Consider the following 22,272-nt stretch of genomic DNA (forward strand, 5'->3'; position numbering starts at 1 on the left):
TGGCGAAAGACTCCTCGGGCTCTGCTGTGGCAGAGCGCACTTAACGTCTCCAGCATTGAATGCGGTAGGTGGCCAAGTCTTCCCGAGGAAGCTTGGCAGCCGCGCGCGTATCTGCGTCTGCGGACACGTGGCGGCTCCGGACCCCCCAGGCGGGGTCTGTTCCCTCCCTGCCGAGGGGTCCGGATAGTATATGGGGGTCCGGGACCCCGTGGGAGGTCCGGCCCCCCCCGGCTGTTTTGTCTGAGTGCTTCCTTCTCCGGGACACGTGGTGACACCGGACCCGATCCCGAGCGGGATGCGGGTCCGAGACCGTTGGTCCGGTGAGATGGAGTCGGACCCCAGGGGTCCGGTTGCTCAGCTCCTTTGGGCGTAGTTACGGATAACTACGGGTCTTGGCACAGCAAGAGGGGGTACCCTAGTCCAGAGGTACCGACAGTGGCCCCCGGGCCCACCTCGGGAGAGGTACGAACCCGCAGGTGGGGCCATTATTGTGACGCAATGCTGATTGCGTTGGCGTGCTTATGTTGAGAGCGAGTGCTCCGGACCCCTTCAAGGCCGTAGCACTTGTTACCAGGTTCAGGTACTAGAGCGCTCTCCGCAGGGTGGCGAAGGTGTAGGCTTAGGGTACGGAACCGAGCTAAGTAGCTGCTCGGATCTTGAACCGCCCAGGGAGCCAGCACTACTTCCCCGGACCCGGCTCCAGGCGACCGTGGCGAGCGGTCTCCGCCGGAGCGGGCCACCGGGGTGGACTTGGAGCGACCGTGGCGAGCGGTCTCCGCCGGAGCGGGCCACCGAAGTGGACTTGGAGCGACTGTGGCGAGCGGTCTCCGCCGGGGCGGGCCACCGGAGTGGACTTGGAGCGACCGTGGCGAGCGGTCTCCGCCGGACCGGGCCACCGGGGTGGACTTGGAGCGACCGTGGCGAGCGGTCTCCGCCGGAGCGGGCCACCAGAGTGGACTTGGAGCGACCGTGGCGAGCGGTCTCCGCCGGAGCGGGCCACCGGAGTGGACTTGGAGCGACCGTGGCGAGCGGTCTCCGCCGGAGCGGGCCACCGGAGTGGACTTGGAGCGACCGTGGCGAGCGGTCTCTGCCGGAGCGGGCCACCGGGGTGGACTTGGAGCGACCGTGGCAAGCGGTCTCCGCCGGAGCGGGCCACCGGAGTGGACTTGAGCGACCGTGGCGTGCGGTCTCCGCCGGAGCGGGCCACCGGAGTGGACTTTGAGACGACCGTGGCGAGCGGTCTCCGCCGGAGCGGGCCACCGGAGTGGACTTGAGACGTTGCTGACGATCCCATGAATTACGTCACCGGACCATATAGTAAGGTGCGAGAAGCCAAGCCTTATACTAGAAGAGAGCCCGGGACCTCTAAAGACAGCAGTCTCGGATACTAGAGTACTTGTAGCAGGGTAGTGAAGTACGTAAACTTAGGGTACATTACCGGGCTAAGTTACGCGGAGCTTCTCTACCCCAGGATACGAGTACTACTTCTCCGAAGCAGGTCCTTAGGATTCCGAACTGCCTTCCAGCTAGAAGGGGTGTCCCCACCTGACCACAAGCCAGCAACTCAATTTGGATTGTTAGCAGCTAAAAGAGAAAAACTCCGTGCGGGAGAAGGAATCATGCAGGTTGAACGAACAAGTGCTATTAGGTTTAAAGTAAAGATAGGATTGAAGAAGCAAATCTCCTTTATTGGTTGACTCGTGGTGTACATCAGAGGCCGGAATTACGAGGGCGGACCTCTACCGCTCTGGACCACTTGCTGGTGTCGCCTGTTTGTGCGATGAAGCCAGAGGTCGGGTTTACAAGGGCGGACCTTTACCGCTCTGGACCACACGTAGGCACCAAATCATTACAAAGGAGAAACACGCTCAATCCTATCTTAGTGATAACCTACAGCCGTCGCCCCGTAAGGCGAACACGTTGCTGGCCGTAGTGGAGCTGCCATCTTGGGGGCTCTTCTGAGTCGTTGGGGCGATGGCACCCTGGACGTGCTTGTACAACATCATCCAGCATCACCTCGGGAGCTCGGGGGACCACTCCTTGCCTAAGAGCTGTCATATGCTTAGGTAGCATGAGACAAACTCTTTGGCTTTGAATGGGTGAGGCCCCCTGCCGTCGCCAGCTGCCGACGGAAGCCGGCCTGATGGCCGCTCATAGTGAGCTGAAGCCAGTTCGACGCCCTTGCGCAGCAGAAGGACCGGTACGAAGCGCGGAGAGGTGCGGTCGTTCGCCGACTTGTCCTTGGTGCTAGCGCCAGGGGCCCCCGCGCCTGGTGGCGGGGCCCTGTCTGCAGCAGCACCAAGCACCTCTGGTGGTGCTGGCGATGACGCGACGACACGGCCAACTTCCTCCGGGATGGCCGTTGGCTCCAGGCTCCATGTTGAGAGAAAGCCTTGAGCCGACGCCATGCCACCGCAGAGGAAGCGTGGCCGTTGCTTGAGAGAAAACCTTGAGTTGATGGAGGGGCGGCAGCGCCCAGCGGTGCCTCCGCTGTGCGCCGCCGCGCCGGCTCTGGGGTGTCGCAGTGGCGACGCATAGCAGGCGCCGCTGCCGTGCACCACCGCACCGAGGGCGCTGGTGCCTCAGCGTAGTGACATGCGGCGTAGGTGCCACCATGGCTCTCTTCATCTTCTCGCTGCTGTCGCAGAGGATGAGCTCAGCCTCGAAAGCTTGGAGATCTAGCCAACGCTTGCATCATGCCCACGGACGGCGCCAAATGTCGCGGGCTTTTGGGGGTACCCACAGCCGGGTGGCGGAACGCACCCGCCTTTTCCCCGAGGGGGAGTACCCGGGGAAGTGCTAAGCTATTAGGCCGATCTAGCTTCGGGCAAGAACGCAAGAACACACGGATTTAGAGTGGTTCGGGCCGCCGTAGTGTAATACCCTACATCCACTGCGGGGTGTATTGCACTATGAATGAGTCTATCCTCTGCCCCTAGTCTCTCCTTGGACTTGACCTTTTCTCTAACGGGCGCCTCCCTTTTATAGAGCAAGGAGGGCGCATACACAGGTGTTGGACCCCGACAGGTGGGTCCAAAATGGATGTATACTATAGACACTAATGGAGCTATAGTGGTGGAGCATCTCTTGCCAGATACGCTTCATCGCCTTGTAGATGCTCTGACCGAGGGGAGTCTTCTCCCGTCCCATCTGTGAGACGCCCGTTGAGGCAGTGTAGATTGCGGCGTAGACTGTTGGGTCTACCGCGTAGGCGTTATGATACTCTGTCACCGAGTTGTCGTGTCTAACTGGTGTAACAGACTGACATGCGTGGCGTGAGTGGCGCCAGCGGCTGTACAGTGTACCTTGTTAACGCGCGGTCAACAGTACAGCCTGGCGAAAGTCTCCTCGGGCTCTGCTGTGGCAGAGCGCACTTAACGTCTCCCGCATTGAATGCGGTAGGTGGCCAAGTCTTCCCGAGGAAGCTTGGCAGCCGCGCGCGTATCTGCGTCTGCGGACACGTGGCGGCTCCGGACCCCCCCAGGCGGGGTCTGTTCCCTCCCTGCCGAGGAGTCCGGATAGTATATGGGGGTTCGGGACCCCGTGGGAGGTCCGCCCCCCCGGCTGTTTTGTCTGAGTGCTTCCTTCTCCGGGACACATGGTGACACCGGACCCGACCCCGAGCGGGATGCGGGTCCGAGACCGTTGGTCCGGTGAGTTGGAGTCGGACCCCAGGGGTCCGGTTGCTCAGCTCCTTTGGGCGTAGTTACGGATAACTACGGGTCTTGGCACAGCAAGAGGGGTACCTTAGTCCAGAGGTACCGACAACATATAACTATAAGAAAATTTTCTATACATCTATATATTATATCTATAGCTATACATATTACTAAAGCGAGTAAGGTTTCCAACCAAATTTTTGATTTGGTACGTTGATTTGGTCCGCCTATACTATTGACAGGTGGGCCTTAAGATATCACGTATACGAGTCAGACCAACCTCATCCGTTCACAACTCGATCAGGTAGATCCGTACAAATTAATATACGGGTACCAATACGTATCCGATACTTATACCAACTTTATCCGTAGCAACACACGGACATAACTGCATATATACCCGAATAAATTAATATGAATCACAATCAAAACTCGAACCATCCATACCTCGCTCGATCAAAGCACGGCTTCAGCAAAGAGTGAAACAATTAGAAATTAACTAGGTGTATATCCGTACGTTGCTACGGGTAATAAAAAATAATTTCATAATAATAAACAGTATAAGAAAACACATGATATTTGAAACACATAATATTTGAAGCTCTATTAATTTCCACACACAATCATCTAAATGGTCGTCCTATTAACTTTGACTTTGACTATATAAAGTGCACCAAATACTGGACTCTTATTGATCTAAATCCTTTCGCAAGCATTATATCATATCTGTCGGTACCCCAGGACTGGGGTACCCCCTCTTGCTGTGTCTAGGCAAGGATCTTGTAGTTATCCTTAACTACATCCAAACAGCCGGACCCCTGCGGTCCGGAGTCCTGTTCTCCCAGCAGCGGCCCGGACCGTTCCACAGTTGGGAAAGGTCCGGAGACACCACGTGTCCCGGAGGAGGCAGGAACTCGTGCGCGAGCAGCCGAGGCTCCGGACCTCCCACGGAGACCGGACCCCCGCGGGGTCCCGGACCCTCATGGGGTCCCGGACCCCCTGCATAATAACCGGACCCCTCACTAAGGGAAGAGATCGACGCCCCGCGTCAGGGTGGTCCGGGGCCGCCACGTGTCTGCAAGACATGGCCGTTTGAGTTTCCATACCAACGTTCACCCACCATTGCATTTATTGCGGTAGGTGAACGTCTGAATTGATATAGCAGAAGCTGAGGCGTTTCATTGACCAGGGGATACTATTGATCGCGTATTACCAAGGCAGTGGAGCCGCTGGCGCCGCCCATACTGCGTCTGCCAGATGGATACGACGGCTCAGCTTCGCCCATTATGACGCTACATAATAGCCTCAGCAGGCCACGCCGCAAGCTACGCTACTCCAACGGGCGCCTAGCTGACGGGACAAGAAAAGACCCCCCTGAGTCAGAGGAGCAGCAGTACGCATATCGGAGGAAAGATTCGCTACCACTGTAGCCACAGTCACGTTGGGCCCACCTGTCGGGGCACCAACGTCCTATGTATCCGCTCCCCCTTGATCTATAAAAGGAGGGGGCGCCGCTAGAAAACCTCAGGCTGGGCAAGAGCCAAGGCCGGCAGAGGATAGATTCATACACACCACCAAGAACAATACATCTCCCAGTGGACGTAGGGTATTACGCTCCGGCGGCCCGAACCACTCTAAATCTTGTGTTCTTGAGTCCTAGTCCCAGCGTAGATTCAGCCCCATCGCCTAGTACTTCCCCGAGTACTCCCTCACGGGGAATAGGCGGGTGCGTTCCGCCACCCGGCTGTGGGTACCCCTAGAACCCCCACAACATTTTGGCGCCGTCCGTGGGGAAGTCAGGCGCAGGTTGGATCTTCAGGCCTCTGGGTTGTGTTCTTCCTCTGCAACGACGAACCTGAAGATGAAGGAAGGCAGGGCCACACTCACTCCACCTGTCTTGGCACCGGCGCAGCAACGCCCTCGGTGCGGCGGCGCACGACAGCGACGCCTGCTGTGCGTCGCCACTGCGACACCTCGGAGCCGGCGTAGCGGCGCACAGCGGAGGCGCCGCTGGGCGCTGCTGCCCCTACGTCGACTCAAGGTTTTCTCTCAAGCAACGGCCACACCCCCTCTGCGGTGGCATGGTGTCGGCTCAAGGCTTCCTCTCAACATGGAGCCTGGAGCCGACGGCCATCCCGGAGGAAGTGGACCGTGTCGTCCTGCCGTCTCCAGCACCGGAGATCCACCTCAGCGTTGCTCGGTGCTGCTGCAGACAGGACCCCGCCTCCTCGCGCGGGGGCCCCTGGCGCTAGCACCAAGGACAAGCCGGCGAACGACCGTACTTCTCCACGCGTCGCACCGGTCCATCTGCTGCGCAAGGGCTCTGGTTTCCATCGGCAACGGCGACGGCAGGGGGAGGGGGCCTCTTCCATTCAAAGCCAAAGAATTTGTCTCATGCCATGTAAGCATGTGACAGCTCTTAAGGCAAGGAGGGGTCCACCGAGCTCCCGAGGTGATGCTGGATGATGCGGTTCAGGCACGTCCGGGGCGCCTTCACCTCCGAAGAACACGCTGTATAGCATGCAGCCGTAGGTTACTCCTAAGAAAGGAATGAGAGATTTTCTCCTTTGTAATAGCGTGGCGTCTACGTGTGTGTCCAGAGCGGTCAATGTCCGACCTTGTAAACCCGACCTCTGGCCCTATCACACAAACAGGCAAAAGCGGTCCGGAGCGGTGGAGGTCCGACCTCGTAATCCCGACCTCCGATGTATACCGTGACAACCACAATAATAAAGGAGATTTTCTTTCTCAGTTTTACCTAGGCTCCACCCTGATTACATTTATTCGCCTTGGTTTAACTATTCTTTCCTCTTGACCGGAGTTTCCCTTATTGCTAACAATCCAAGTTAAGTTGCTGGCTTGTGGTCAGGTGAAGACACCCCTTCTAGCTGGAAGGCAGTCCGGACCCCTAAGGACCTGCTCTGGAGAAGTGGTATTTGTATCCTGGGGTAGAGAAGCTCCGCGTGGCTTAGCCTGGTAATGTACCCTAAGTTTACGTACTTCACTACCCTGTTACAAGTACTCTAGTATCCAGGACTGCTGTCTTTAGAGGTCCCGGGCTCTCTTCTAGTATAAGGCTTGGTTTCTTTGCACCTTACTATGAGGTCCGGTAACATGCTTCATCGGATTGTCAGCAACGGTCGCTCCAAGTCCACTCCGGTGGCCCGCTTCGGCGGAGACCGCTCGCCACGGTCGCTCCAAGTCCACTCCGGTGGCCCGCTCCGGCGGAGACCGCTCGCCACGGTCGCTCCAAGTCCACTCCGGTGGCCCGCTCCGGCGGAGACCGCTCGCCACGGTCGCTCCAAGTCCACTCCGGTGGCCCGCTCCGGCGGAGACCGCTCGCCACGGTCGCTCCAAGTCCACTCCGGTGGCCCGCTCCGGCGGAGACCGCTCGCCACGGTCGCTCCAAGTCCACTCCGGTGGCCCGCTCCGGCGGAGACCGCTCGCCACGGTCGACAAAAGACGGGTCCGGGAAGTGGTGCTTGCTCCCTGAGCGATCCGAAGTCTGTGTAGCCGCTTAGCTTGGTTCCGTACCCTAAGCCTACACCTTCGTCGCCCCATGAAGAGCGCTCTAGTACCTAAACCTGGCAGCAGGCATACCGGCCTCAGGGGTCCGGGATGCCCGCACTCTCCAAGAGCACACCAACGCAATCAAGTTGCGTAGGAACACATCACGGTGGTGGCCCCACCCGCGGGTTCGTACCTCTCCCGAGGTGGGCCCGGGGGCCACTGTCGGTACCCCAGGACTGGGGTACCCCCTCTTGCTGTGTCTAGGCAAGGATCTTGTAGTTATCCTTAACTACATCCAAACAGCCGGACCCCTACGGTCCGGAGTCCTGTTCTCCCAGCAGCGGCCCGGACCGTTCCACAGTTGGGAAAGGTCCGGAGACACCACGTGTCCCGGAGGAGGCAGGAACTCGTGCGCGAGCAGCCGAGGCTCCGGACCTCCCACGGAGACCGGACCCCCGCGGGGTCCCGGACCCTCATGGGGTCCCGGACCCCCTGCATAATAACCGGACCCCTCACTAAGGGAAGAGATCGACGCCCCGCGTCAGGGTGGTCCGGGGCCGCCACGTGTCTGCAAGACATGGCCGTTTGAGTTTCCATACCAACGTTCACCCACCATTGCATTTATTGCGGTAGGTGAACGTCTGCATTGATATAGCAGAAGCTGAGGCGTTTCATTGACCAGGGGATACTATTGATCGCGTATTACCAAGGCAGTGGAGCCGCTGGCGCCGCCCATACTGCGTCTGCCAGATGGATACGACGGCTCAGCTTCGCCCATTATGACGCTACATAATAGCCTCAGCAGGCCACGCCGCAAGCTACGCTACTTCAACGGGCGCCTAGTTGACGGGACAAGAAAAGACCCCCCCTGAGTCAGAGGAGCAGCAGTACGCATATCGGAGGAAAGATTCGCTACCACTGTAGCCACAGTCACGTTGGGCCCACCTGTCGGGGCACCAACGTTCTATGTATCCGCTCCCCTTGATCTATAAAAGGAGGGGGCGCCGCTAGAAAACCTCAGGCTGGGCAAGAGCCAAGGCCGGCAGAGGATAGATTCATACACACCACCAAGAACAATACATCTCCCAGTGGACGTAGGGTATTACGCTCCGGCGGCCCGAACCACTCTAAATCTTGTGTTCTTGAGTCCTAGTCCCAGCGTAGATTCAGTCCCATCGCCTAGTACTTCCCCGAGTACTCCTTCACGGGGAATAGGCGGGTGCGTTCCGCCACCCGGCTGTGGGTACCCCTAGAACCCCCACAACAATATCTATCCCACGCAATAGGGCGGCATGCGCAAACTGTGGTACTTGGCGGGAACAGTGTTCACAGAGTATTTTTTTTGTACAGTACAACACAGACGCTAACAACACGCACGCACACTCACCCCTATGAACACACGTACGCAAACTCTACCCCTATGAGCACCTCCGAAAAACTGGACCGGCAGATCTGAAGATTCCCGAAGTCACCATTGGCGTCTTGTTGTCGACGGGAACGTCGCTTACCACTTAACGCATAACGCTGGAAAATTCTAGAATAAATTTAGAAAAATGCGAGCACCCGTGCCAAGTCGAGGATTTGAACCCGAGTGGGTAGGTTCCACCACAAAGGATGCGTAGACCTGCACACCAAGTTTGAAAAGTTAGTGCTCCATAAATTGCAAAATAAATGAGATGATTGGCCAAAAAAAAAAACTATGTTACCTCGTAGTGCATATAACTCAACTCCCACAGGACAGAACAAGATTTCGCTATAGCTATAATAGTTGTGGCTCCAATTTTTCACAGAAAAAAAGGTGAAAATACTACAAAGATAACTGGGTTTATTAGGTTTATTAGATTAGAATGTACAACTGATAATGGTCGTACTTGCAGATCTGTGTATTCATCTTCAACAACAAAAAAACAACTCATCCATTCATCTAGAAATAGTAGCACTTGAATCTACGGTTATTTCCCTCCAAAAGATAGTGTAGATGCTAATCAGCTCGGAATAGACCAGTAGGTGAATAAGTTTGCAGAACAATCTTGTAACCCTAGTAGCATGGACACATGCGACATGCAATTGGACCAGAATTCATGTATCAAGTACCTTCCCTCTCGGTGGTATTCAGTAGCACTTTGAATTCTTTACATTTGTTCGCGACCGCCAGCAACATTCTGGTCATGGTCGCCCGGTCGAGTGCTTGATCCTCCGGCATATGCTGGGGATCAGAAGCAGCCCCAGCGACTCGTTCTCACTCGTCCGGTATATGCAGCGTTATCCTAGCATATGCGGAGCCACCATCACCAAGGTCCAACTTTACATTCGCTCTACATAACCATAGACCTTGCTACATGCACTCGACCAGGTGCCACTCCACCAGCAATTTTAGTTACACGCTCCCACTTTACTGGCACCTTGAGTGTATTTAGCTTTGTCAGCATATTTTTTGCACGTATCTCCCATCTCTAATGTTCAATACCATGCTGTACAACTCATCAGACCTTGATGGACCGCATGCACCATAGTATGCAAGGATATGAACAGGCTCACCGGCACCTTCCCTTATAGACAATAAAATTCATAATATGATGAATCATCATATGAAACATCAATAGTCATAGTAAAATTGCTTAAATGCTGTTTACAGTGGTATTTTATTAGACGGCAATGCAACATTAAACAATACTGCAGACCATTGACGAGAGTATGCAACGATAAGATGTGATGTCGTCGTTTTAGTAGCATGGTATAGTTGTTGAGATTGAAAGGTCTTTTCGCTGAAAGCTAGAAGGCACTTACCTTGGATTACACTCATTTCAACTCCAGGAATTATTCTAATGCCAAATTTGGAATCTGCTGAAACAGCTTCCCGTATGCCAGCCATGGTATCCCGTCACTGAAAGTAAATAAGTTGTCACAAGGAAAAAGGTTCATCAATTTCACAGCAGGTGCAGACTTGCGAAGCATTGTCACAAGAATATGAAATCTCCTGAATACCTGACAGCAGTGATACCCCTTTCAAAACTACTGACTTCTCTTTTTTTCCCTTATTTATTCTCTGCAGTCAAACTCTAGATAGGAACCAGGTAGAACCAAAAAAAAAATCATAATTGACATCTATAGACATAAGAATCAAAACCATGAAATTGGTAGCATCCTTCCGCGTCCTTGAAAATTACTGAATTAATATCACCTTGGTTAAAAATCATGCCAAAAGTCTCTCCTATCTTGTACATGGAAAAAAATGCCAAAAAATTGTATCATATCCTAAAATTGGTAGTATTGACCTCATGGGATTGCCAACAGCTAAACATTTAACAACTATGCAAGTTAGGTTAGATAAGGCTCCCATCACAGCCATCTAAACGGGATCATCAAAATATAGAAGCATCATCCAATCTCATAATGACAAGAAAGAAAGTGATCTGTTACAAGCATAGAGCTGCATGCTAGTACTACAGTTATTGAACAATCATGAACCAAATGAGTGACATCTAAGATATAGATCTCATCGTCTATGTCAGATCCAAGTATTTGAATCATGATCATTTACTCAACATCAAGAATTTGAGAAAGAAAAATAACTAATCCCAAACCGATTTGCCACCATCAGATGATCTACTCCCAAACAAGTAATTCATGCATCAGAATAGCAAACCATTAAATCTAACCAGTATTCAAAACTACAATAGCATAATAAACAGCAAAGCCTCGAGCATATGATCCATTCGAAAAAGGAGCAGGAAATTTACCTCAGCTTCCACATTTTGGAAGCGGACACTCCTTTGTGTCATGCCTCCGCTCACCGTTTGCACTCCTCTGCAACCGTCTGCAACAAGCATTGTCGCACATGGACTCGACGGCGACCTAGGCACGGACGGAGTGTAACACCCGAGTGTTAAACTTGGGATTTAATTAGCTAATTAGTGACTTAAGACGTTCCGTTACAAATCGAGTCGGAAATGGATCCAAGCTTAGTTTTCAAATTCTGGAGCCAGAGAAAACCGGAACTTCCGGATTGGGACCCGGAACTTCCGGAAATATCCGGATACTCCGGTATTTCATCCGAAAACTCCGGATTTACCCGGATACTCCGGATATTCTTCCGGATAGTCCGGACCTGAAATGCTATATCACAAGTTTTGGGTCTGATGACTGTTTCGAAACGTTATAAACTGTTATTCACTCTCCTCAGTCTCCTCTCTCACTCTCTCCCGTGCTCTCTCACACCCCAAACCCTAGAGACCAAAAACCCTTCCTCTACTCTTGATCCAAGGCCCAAGGGAGCTTCAATTGGGTGGTGGATCATCTCTCCCGCGTACTCTTTCCCTGGGCGGCTTGGGTTCAAGCTCTTGGTGCAAGGAAGAGCTCACCCCAAGGTAAATAAGCTAGTGTTTGGCAAGTCCCTTGTTCTAGGGGGTCTAAATCGATTTCCTCCGGTCAATCACCTTCTTATGAATCCCTCTACTAGGGTCTAGAAGGGTTTCGATTTTTGTAGGTTGGTTTTGCTAGAAATCAGAGTTTCAGTTTTGGGGGCGAAAATTGTGTGAAAACCCGGAAACTCTGGGTATTAATCCGGATACTCCGGAAATTCCGGATATTCCGGATTGAAATCCGGATATTCCGGTTTTGCAGGGTTATGAACGTTGGGTTGTTCGGTTAGCAGTATTTGTGATCGGTTAAGGTTTATTTCAAAGTTTCAAATTATATTGCATACATTCTCATATCATATGCATACGTATAGACGCCGCCGCTGAAGGAATCGTGTACGAGGTGGTTGCGGAGCCACAGGAGCCGCAGGGGCAAGCCTCGCAGCAGGAGGATCGTGGGGAGCAGGCCCAAGGCTCATCTCACCCTAGCACTGAGCAGCAGACGCAAGGCAAGCCCCGGTGCACATCCTACTATTTCAAATTATGACACATATATATGTCTTTAATAATTGTGCATTAGGTTTAGGAATTGTTTGAAACCTTAGTTGCATGATCCCTAGGTTTTCCTGGGCCTTATACTAGTATGAATAGGTCGTTAGCACTGCTATGCTTAATAGGGCTCGATAGAAGTCGAGTGATAATTCTGTCACTCGCGAGATATAGGATGTCTTTATATTACAGTATATGAATTATTATTCAAGATGGAAGGTATGGGATGGGAGACTGGATGGGGGAAGGTGTAGCCCCATCTGTGTCGATTAAGGACCGTTCCGTTATCGGCTGTGCTGATCGGGGATTGAATTGTCCTAGCCGCATGCCGGGAGTATGAGGTAGTCGAAACCGGTAAGCCGAGTACTGCTTTGCTTCGAAAGTATAGAAACCCGCACCCAACTCCTGGGGCGAGTCGAGTAGTCGCGGAGAATTGGGAATGCATATGTTTACTTTTGGTGGTCTCACGTTGAGCTCGGCTAACCATATGTCGTTGGGCTGGTTCCTGTAGTTCGAGGCGGGGAGGGGAAATGTTGGTGCGTGGGGTCCGACGGGGCTTTGCGTGCCGTGTTGGTTAGGTCCACCTTGCAAGGTTAAATCGGATCGATTCGCCGTGTCTCGCGGTCATGAGAGCCTTGATCTCTTGGTCACATCGTAGAAAGGAAATGGAATATAATGAGATGAGATGCAATGAGGGCTGCTGTTATTTAATTAATGTATTGCTCACCTTGATTGTTGTAGAATTGCAAAATCCTAGATTATTAGTGGATCTATCGATATAAATGGGAGATAAAATTTGAAAAGAAGGACTCATTTCTAGTGCTTTTCTGCAAAACCAACTACTAGCCAGAAAATCTTGCATGTCTAGATATGTGGGCTAAGTTATACCCACTGGTCGGGTAAGTCTTGCTGAGTATTAGTATACTCAGGGTTTGTTGCCACAATTATTTCAGGACACCCCGACGTTGACTTCTGCCCCTGCTGTGTTAAGTTCATCCGCCGGGATGCAGAGGGGTGGGAGGTGGAGGAACGAGACCCTTAGGTTAGGAAATTGTCGAGTTGTGTTAGGTTAGACGTGATTGCTTAGATTGTAAGGTGATACCTGGGGAGTGTGTTGTCCCTCAACACAAGCTTGTGGTGGCGGACTTTCGTTTTCGGGTACGTGTCCACCGGGACAAACGTGCCAAAATTGCGAGAACAAAGTGGTGGAAGCTTAGAGGGGAAGCGGCACAAGCGTTTAAGGAAAGGATGCTAGGTGAGGGGCCTTGGGAAGAAGGAGAAGACACAGATGACATGTGGCTAAAGATGGCAACATGTGTTCGGAAGGTGGCCTCAGAGGTGTTTGGCGTGAGTAGGGGAGGCAAACAGGAGGAGAAAGACACCTGGTGGTGGAATGACGAGGTGCAAAGGGCTATTAAGGAGAAGAAGGAGTGTTTCAAGCGCCTCCACCTTGACAAGAGTGCAGCCAACATCGAGGGCTATAAATTAGCGAAGAGGGTTGCAAAGCGAGCTGTGAGTGTAGCAAAGGGTAAGGCGTATGATGACCTGTATCAGCGGCTAGGCACGAAAGAAGGGGAGAAGGACATTTATAGGATGGCTAGGATCCGCGAGCGGAAGACAAGGGATATCAACCAAATTAAATGCATTAAGGATGGGACAGATCGACTGCTAGTGAAGGATGAGGACATCATGGATAGATGGAGAGAGTACTTCGACAAGTTGTTTAATGGGGAGAGTGAGGGCCCTACCCTTGAGTTAGATGACTCTTTTGACGATACCAACAGAAGTTTTGTGAGGAGAATTCAGGAGGTAGAGATCGGGGAGGCTTTGAAGAGGATGAAGGGAGGTAAAGCGATGGGTCCTGATGGTATCCCCATTGAGGTGTGGAGATGCCTAGGAGATAGAGCAATAGTATGGTTAACTAAGCTTTTTAATCTCATTTTTCGGTCAAACAAGATGCCGGAAGAATGGAGGAGAAGTATATTAGTACATATCTTCAAAAACAAGGGCGATGTTCAAAATTGTACTAACTACCGTGGGATTAAGCTGATGAGCCATACGATGAAGCTTTGGGAGAGGGTTATCGAGCATCGCCTAAGAAGAGTGACAAGTGTGACCCAAAACCAATTTGGGTTCATGCCTGAAAGGTCAACCATGGAGGCGATTTTCTTAATACGACAATTGATGGAGAGATATAGGGAGCAGAAGAAGGACTTGACATGGTCTTCATTGACCTTGAGAAGGCATATGACAAAGTACCGAGAAATGTCATGTGGTGGGCCTTGGAGAAGCACAAAGTCCCAACTAAGTACATTACCCTCATTAAGGACATGTACAAGGATGCGACGACGTTTGTCCGGACATGTGATGGTAACACCACTGACTTTCCTATTAACATAGGCCTACACCAGGGGTCAGCATTGAGCCCTTATTTATTTGCTTTAGTGATGGATGAGGTCACAAGGGATATACAAGGTGAGATCCCTTGGTGTATGCTTTTTGCTGATGATGCGGTGCTAGTTGACGAGAGTAGGGCAGGGGTTAATAGGAAGTTAGAGCTGTGGAGACGCACGTTAGAGTCGAAAGGGTTCAGACTTAGTAGGACCAAGACCGAGTACATGATGTGCGATTTCAGCGCGATTAGGCATGAGGGGGGAGACGTTAGTCTAGATGGACAAGTGGTGGTCCAGAAGGATACTTTTCGGTATTTAGGATCGGTGCTACAAAAGGATGGCGACATTGATGAAGATGTTAGGCATAGAATTTCAGCTGGCTGGTTGAAATGGCGACAATCTTCTGGCATCCTTTGTGACAAGAGGGTGCCACAAAAGCTTAAAGGCAAATTCTATAGGACATCAATTCGTCCGGCGATGCTATACGGTGCTGAATGTTGGCCTTAAAAAAGGCGACATGTCCAGCAACTGAGTGTAGCAGAGATGCGGATGTTGCGGTGGTTTTGCGGGCACACAAGGAGGGATAGAGTCCGGAATGAAGTTATTCGGGATAGGGTCGGAGTGGCACCAATTGAGGAGAAACTTACCTAGCATCGGCTGAGATGGTTTGGACATGTCCAACGAAGGCCTCCTGAAGCGCCGGTGCGTAATGGGGTTCTTGAGCGGGTCGATAATGTAAAGAGGGGTAGAGGTAGACCTAAACTGACGTGGGATGAATCGGTTAAGAGAGACCTTAAGAATTGGAATATCTCTAAAGAGATAGCTTTGGATAGGAGCGCTTGGAGACTAGCTATCAATGTGCCTGAACCTTGAACTTATTTCTTTCGGGTTTCATCTCTAGCCTACCCCAACTTGCTTGGGAAAAAAAGGTTATGTTGTTGTTGTTGTTGTACACTTGAGGGCAGAGTGTTCAGCCTTTCTGTTTTGCGTAGACCGGTCTGACCGGTCATGGTTAGTCAGGGCTTTTGCAGGCTAGTGTAGTTGTAGGATCTAGTCTATTCGAAATTTAGTGTAAAGTTTATAAATCATGCAACTCTTGTAAATTATATGTATATTTGAACTCGGGTTGTAAAACCTAATGTTTTGTGTTCATATGGTGTTTGCATTTTTAAGTATTATATTGTGCTTGTACCATCTGCGCCCTCCTTCGTGGGGGACTACCGGTGTTGTTTCGATCGGGCCGTGGGTTGAGAAAGGATCGTCAAATTAAGCCGTTAAGCTAATGCGTCCGATGTGTTCAAATGACGGCCATTACGCTTAATTAGAGTTTTAATTTGGCGGTTCTGTCACATGGAGTATGTGTCCATCGGCGCCGCCGTGGTCGCACCTTCATGCTGCCGGTGATCCGTCCCCTGGATCACGCGTCCGTTCACACTCCCCTGCGTAAGGGGAGTTACGCCGTTATCTGCACGAGCCGGTGTCGCACCTAACTGACAGCCCACAACTCGTGCAACCTGCGGGAGGGTAGTAGCACAACCAAATCTGTCGGCGACACGCCGAATCAGGCGAGGAAGGGCCGACGGTGAAACCAGGAAGATCGAATCGTATGCGGCGCCGTCGGGACACGCATGAAGGCGGGTACCAGCGAGGACGATGAGCGCAAACGCGGGTCCGAGGGTGAGGGCGACGGATCGGAGCGGATCCTCGGGAAGGCGCCGGCTCGGGGGAGGCCACGTCAACATGTAGGACAACCACGACGTCCTCGGTTTGCAGCGCCGGCTTGTCGGAGGAAGAGGCGACGGCGAGGGAGGATGTGGGTCCGAGGGCAAAGGGGATGCAGCGCCAGTGGCGAGTGCCCCGGATCGGAGCGGATTGTCGGGGAGGCCCCGGATCGGAGGAGGCGAGGTGAGATGCTAAAGCGGTCGATTGGAGAAGAAGCTGTCGGCCCACTTCGCTGTCGTCTCGGATGGCATCGCGCCGGTGCCGGCCATGGCGGTGGGGAGGAGCGGCATGGCCTAGAGTTGGATGGTGCCGCGGGGTGAGGCATGCGGAGATGGAGAGGAGGGTGGCCGGCAGTAGGGCAGAGTGAGGGAGCAAGGGGAAGAACGGCTGGGAGGGGCGGTGCTGTTGTTAGGAAAGGTAGGGCGGCTAGGGTTGGAACTGGGGTCGGGGTGGGAATGGGGAGCGCGCGGGCTGGAGGGATTAGAGCATCTCCAGCCCAGGCCCTCATTTGGGCCCCTATTCTAAATTTTAGTAGTTTGGCCCAAAATCACAACTCCAGTGAGCCTCCTACTTGGGCTCCTATTTTGCATGGGCCTCCAAATTCTACTCGCAAGCCCCCAAAAATACAGGCCTTCTATTGAGCCTCTATTCACGTGGGTCCCACCGATCTCATCTCCCGCATCGGTCTCGTCCCTGCACCGCCCGCGGGCATCCCGCCCCTGCGCCGCCCGCCGCTGCCATCCCCTTCTCTTCCTCCCTTCCTTCCTCTTCCTCTTCTCCCGCTCCCAGATCCGGCTTCTCCAGCGAATCCCGCGCCATCTCCAGCGCCATGGATCGATAAGCGCCGCCGTCCCGCACCATCTCCGGCGGCGTATGGCTAGAGACATACTGCGATGCAACTCTCACAATGTTGTTGCTCTGTTGGTACATGTTCTTGAACTAGACAGAGTTTCTAAACACATGCATAGTCCAGTCGATAATGACACATATGCAGATCGAAAAAGCAACTCACAATGGACATTTGCATAATAATGTTCAGAAACAAAAGGTCACCTTTAACTAATTTTCAGTTGCAGTGAAGTTGTAATCGAAGGAGGGGACGGCCGTGGGGGGCAAATCGAGCTCCAACAGCTCCGGCTTCTTCTCGTCGTGCTGCTGCTGCTTCTTCCCAAACAGCACAGCTTCCTCCTGAACAGCACGGCATTCTTGCCGATGCGGCACCGGGATCACGGAGGCCGAGCAACAGCTAACACGAGAGCACGGAGGCGCCGGGAGCACGCGGCGCCGGGAGCAGCAGCCGAGCGCGTTAACTGGCGGCGGGCAGCACAGAGACGCTGTTGTGGAGCTCGGAGTCGTCGACGCCGCCGGCTCGACCTACTGGGTGAGGGCAGCGACCAACAAATACGGCGGCGGTGAGGGTCGAGGGAGGCGTCGGTGTGGATGGAGTGTCCGGTGGGGAGGTTGCGGCAGCCACGACGACACAGAGGCCGGGGCCACGCACGACGGAGGCGCCCGATGGAGGCCGGCCGAGGGCGCGACGGCGCGGCGGCGTGTATTTCGCCTGGGGCGCGGCCGACGGGGCTTGGGGGAGAATATCTGACAGTGGGACCCGCTGATTTGCAGGCCGACCTGGGGGCTTGGGCTGGAGTTGGGCTCTGATTTTGGCCCAACAAATTTTGAGCAGGCCCCTCAAAAGTGGGAATATGGGCCTAATTTGAGGAGGCCGGCTGGAGATGCTCTTAGATCGCACGGGAAGACGATGGGGCGGCTGACCGAGGGGTAGGGGGCAACATACGAAGGCAGCAATAACGAACGAAAAAAAGTGACCCTTAACCTCTTTTTAGTAGTTGATAGAGATAGTCTCGTAAAATTTATATTACTCGTAGCAGCACATGGACAATATGTTAGTCTCTATCTAAGGCAAGCAATGTTTATTTGGTCCGTCAATCAAACCATAATTGGAATTCAAAAATCAGAATCCAGACAAATTAATCGGAATCCCAATTAGAACACATGCAATCAATGTCTCGCACAATTACAACAGTGAACGAACATAAAGTAATATTAATCGTTACTTAAGATGGCAACGGGTACCCAAAATCTCTATGAACACACGTACATAAATCCTACCCCTATGAGCATTTTTGAAGACTGAGCATGCAAATTTATGAAAATGACGAAGTCACCGCATGCGCTTCGCTCGATGGAAACGTCGCCTACCGCTATTGATGGGAACTTTGCATATCATTGAAAGCACAGCACCATTAAATATACCACAGGAAATCGAACCTAGAACTAAGGTGCTAATGATGCTCTTTTGCCAAGCATAGTTTTCTTTAGAGTTGCGTGTTCAACAAACAGACACTCCCAAAGCCACGAGTCCACGACCACGACGAAGGCACGAACATCATCGTGGCAGCATCCCGTTTGTTACTGAAGCTAAAAATGGAAAAGTACAGGAAGGCAACGTCTCCCATCCTGGAAATGTGGCATGGCGCGCTGGGGTGGAGGTGGGCGCAATGTGACGGAACCTGCGCTTTGAAGCCTACTTCCCTTTCCTCCGTCTCCGCGGTTCGGTTTCAACCCCTTCTCTTCTTCCGCAGAAAAACACGGAGAAAAGGAAGGTACGCCAGGACGGCCCAATTTCTGCGCGTTTTGATCGGCTTGGTTTCTCGCGTCTTTGATCTTCTGCTCTCTGACAGCATTTGCTTCGCAGGGGTTCATCACGACGGCGGCGGCGGCGAGGAGGTGCGCCATTGCAATCCAATCCCGGCCCACCCTCTCGAGGGTGGGGTGATCACCCTCGCCGGCCGGGAGAGAACTCCATCCTCGTTAAACATTAATAATCATGGCGTCGCCGCTACACAACATGCTCGGCACGTCGGCAGGCTCGGACGATTCCTCGGGGTCACCGTCACCACCAAGCGACGACACGTCGTCGCCGCCACCATCCAGCTCGCCGCCGTCCAACTCCTCCGGCTCGGGCTCGCCGCCGCCCTCGCCGCCCTCACCGTCGCAACCCGCGGCGTCGCTGTCGCCTCCAACGGCGACGCCGCAGAATAGCAGCGCGTTGTCACCCCCGGCGCCAGCGGACAGAGGCTCGCCGGCAGCGCCGTCAAGGGGCTCCCCGTCCCCGCCCGCTGCCAAGCGCGGCGGCGCCGACTCCGACAAGCAGAGTGGCCACAGCAAGAACGGGAGCAGCGGCAACGGGTCCCCGCCGGTGGCCGCCATCGTGGCCGGCGTGGTGATCGGGGTCCTGGCCTTCGGCCTGCTGATGTGCATCGCCGCGTGCGTGTGCTGCGCCAGGAGGGGGAGGAGGAGGAAGAAGCCCCCGCACATGAACATGCCCTACTACACCGACGAGCACGGTACAGCTCTGGGCGCACGCCGGCACGCCGACGGCGAGGGTTAGGTTGGCTAACATGGCGCGTGTGCGTGCAGGGAACGTGTTCTACGCGAACAGCATGCCCAAGTGGAAGAACAGCGCCGCGATGATGGACCACGGCGGGGGGTGGCACGCGCCGTACTCGCCGGGGAGCGGGGACACGAGCGGCTCGCACGCGGCGGGGCAGATGCCGTCGGCGTCGTCCCCGGGCATGCCGCCGCTGGGGTTCTCCAAGAGCTCCTTCTCGTACGACGAGCTGGCGGCGGCGACGGGCGGGTTCGCGTCGGCGAACGTGCTGGGGCAGGGCGGGTTCGGGTACGTGTACAGGGGCGTGCTCCCGGGCAGCGGCAAGGAGGTGGCGGTGAAGCAGCTCAAGGCCGGGAGCGGGCAGGGCGAGCGCGAGTTCCAGGCGGAGGTGGAGATCATCAGCCGCGTCCACCACCGCCACCTCGTGTCCCTCGTCGGCTACTGCATCGCCGGGTCCTCCCAGCGCCTGCTCGTCTACGAGTTCGTGCCCAACAAAACCCTCGAGCACCACCTCCACGGTCAGGCACCCCTGACACACTGCTCCTGCGAGTCCTTCCTCCCCTGATTGTGATTGGTCGTCGTGATGCTTGCGCGCTGGGTGCAGGGAAGGGCGTGCCGGTGATGAACTGGCCGACGAGGCTCGCCATCGCGCTCGGCTCCGCCAAGGGCCTGGCTTACCTGCACGAAGACTGTAAGCACTGCTCCAAATAAAGATTGCTCCTGGGTCTTTTTCTGATCTTTGACGATTTTATGCGGTATGGTTTGTCTATGTTCATCTCTGACGATTTTCACACAAATTAAGGCCACCCCAGGATCATCCACCGAGACATCAAGGCTGCCAACATCCTCCTGGACGACAATTTCGAGGCTAAGGTAAGCGCTCTACTGAAAGAACAAGGAAAAAGACCTAGCGGATATATCGAAATCGTAAGAGCTCGTTCGCATTGCGTGGTCACCCACCCCAGGTCGCGGATTTCGGGCTTGCCAAGCTGACCACGGACACCAACACGCACGTCTCCACGCGCGTCATGGGAACTTTCGGGTGAGCAGGGAGTAGTAATGCAGCGAGTTCGGTGACACGAAGGTTGCAGCAAAGCGCACGGGATCCCTGACCGTGATCTGCTCGCGCGCGCGCGTGCAGGTACCTGGCCCCGGAGTACGCGTCGAGCGGCAAGCTCACGGACAAGTCGGACGTGTTCTCCTTCGGCGTCATGCTCCTGGAGCTCATCACCGGCAAGCGTCCGGTTGACCCCAGCAACTACATGGAGGACAGCCTTGTTGATTGGGTAATAAGCTAGCTAAGCCGGTCTCCAGACTGCCTCGCCGCCGCCGCCATTCCTGGCTGCAAGCGTTTGATGCACGCTCGATCTCACACGTTACGTTCGCGATGGCGATCGATATGATGCGCATGCAGGCGAGGCCCCTCCTGGCGCGCGCCTTGTCCGAGGGAGGAGGCAACTTCGACGAGCTGCTGGACCCGCGGCTGGAGAACAGGGTCGACCGGCTGGAGCTCGAGCGCATGTGCGCCTCCGCCGCCGCCGCCGTCCGCCACTCCGCCAAGCGCCGCCCCAAGATGAAACAGGTGAGCTGGGACCTCGACTTTTTGTAGACAGAGCACGCAAATGATTTCTTGTTTCCTCTCACATCTTGTACTCCATGTCGCCGTCTGTCCAGATTGTTCGTGCCCTGGAGGGCGACGCGTTGCTGGACGACCTGAACGAGGGGGTGAAGCCGGGGCAGAGCATGATGTTCAGCTCCAGCTCGGAGTACGACGCCGCCGGCGGCGGCAACTACACCTCGGACATCAGCAGGTTCAGGAAGGTGGCCTTCGAGAGCGGCGACTACAGCAACGAGTACAGCGCCACGAGCGAGTCCGGGGAGGCGGCGGCGGCGGCGCACCGTCGGCAGCAGCATCACTGATCGTCTCGAGCGCGGCAGCGCGCGAGAGCGAGCTCCTCGAGATCCTAGCTTGTACCAAAAGTAATCGGCAAGTCGATTGTTGGGTAGTATGAGATGTACCCCCATGTTCATGACAGCGTGTACATAATATACGAATCTGTGTGATGATTCTACGATGGTCATACTTCTTGGACGTGAAGACGTACTTGATGAATGATGAGGACACAACGCAGGCTCGAGAGGTTTCGAACTTGGAAGACACTTTGGGTCTTTTGGCACCTTCGTGATCGAATCCACACGTTCCACCTCACGTACAATTTTAGAACTGAGCATCTCGAATCAAAGACAGAGCGCCCTTGCTCTTGCTTGAGTCTTGACTTACGGAGTCAGAATTGAGCATTCGTGCAATGTGTTCTGGCATTGAAGAGGCAGTATATATCAGATCGGTGGTGGTGAAGTTGCCCCGCGGATGAAGAAGAAAAAAACTAGGGCTCGTGACAGTAAGACTGGACCTAGTTTTTTTTAAGGTAGTGTTTGGTTGTATGTATTGAATGATATATGGATGAAAATGGTTAAGGTTGAATGGTCATATGATTTTGGTTTAGTGTACTAATGCATCCCGAATATTCTTCGAACCTAAGTATTTGGACTAACGGTCTGTTTGGTAGAGCTCCATCTGATTCTGATTTTCTATGGGAGTTGATTTTCTGTTTGGCTGGCTGTGGCTGGTGGCTGGTGCTGATTTGTTGTAAGAGAAAAGTACTGCTGGC

General features: G+C 53.9%; 1 protein-coding gene and 1 long non-coding RNA gene across 3 annotated transcripts; one reads left to right on the plus strand and one right to left on the minus strand.

Moving 5' to 3' along the window:
• Window positions 1-8,462: 8,462 nt before the first annotated feature.
• On the minus strand, window positions 8,463-17,804 carry LOC120646749. Of its 2 annotated transcripts, XR_005664554.1 has the most exons (4): window positions 17,245-17,804; window positions 10,155-11,024; window positions 9,264-10,053; window positions 8,463-8,793 (listed from the first exon to the last, which is right to left on the minus strand). It is a non-coding gene; the product is annotated as an uncharacterized LOC120646749 (long non-coding RNA). The 2 variants fall into 2 exon arrangements; XR_005664553.1 differs by having other exon boundaries at window positions 8,463-10,053; window positions 17,245-17,802.
• Window positions 17,805-19,039: 1,235 nt separating this feature from the next.
• Window positions 19,040-21,581, plus strand: LOC120648207 (proline-rich receptor-like protein kinase PERK5). Its single transcript, XM_039924943.1, has 8 exons — window positions 19,040-19,559; window positions 19,633-20,121; window positions 20,208-20,294; window positions 20,406-20,476; window positions 20,569-20,645; window positions 20,745-20,889; window positions 21,018-21,185; window positions 21,278-21,581. The coding sequence occupies exons 1-8, from the start codon at window positions 19,040-19,042 to the stop codon at window positions 21,521-21,523; spliced, it is 1,803 nt and encodes a 600-aa protein (XP_039780877.1). The 3' UTR covers window positions 21,524-21,581.
• The last annotated feature ends 691 nt before the right edge of the window (window positions 21,582-22,272 follow it).

The sequence above is a fragment of the Panicum virgatum genome, chromosome 9K (assembly GCF_016808335.1).
Source record: "Panicum virgatum strain AP13 chromosome 9K, P.virgatum_v5, whole genome shotgun sequence".
Lineage (NCBI taxonomy): Eukaryota > Viridiplantae > Streptophyta > Magnoliopsida > Poales > Poaceae > Panicum > Panicum virgatum.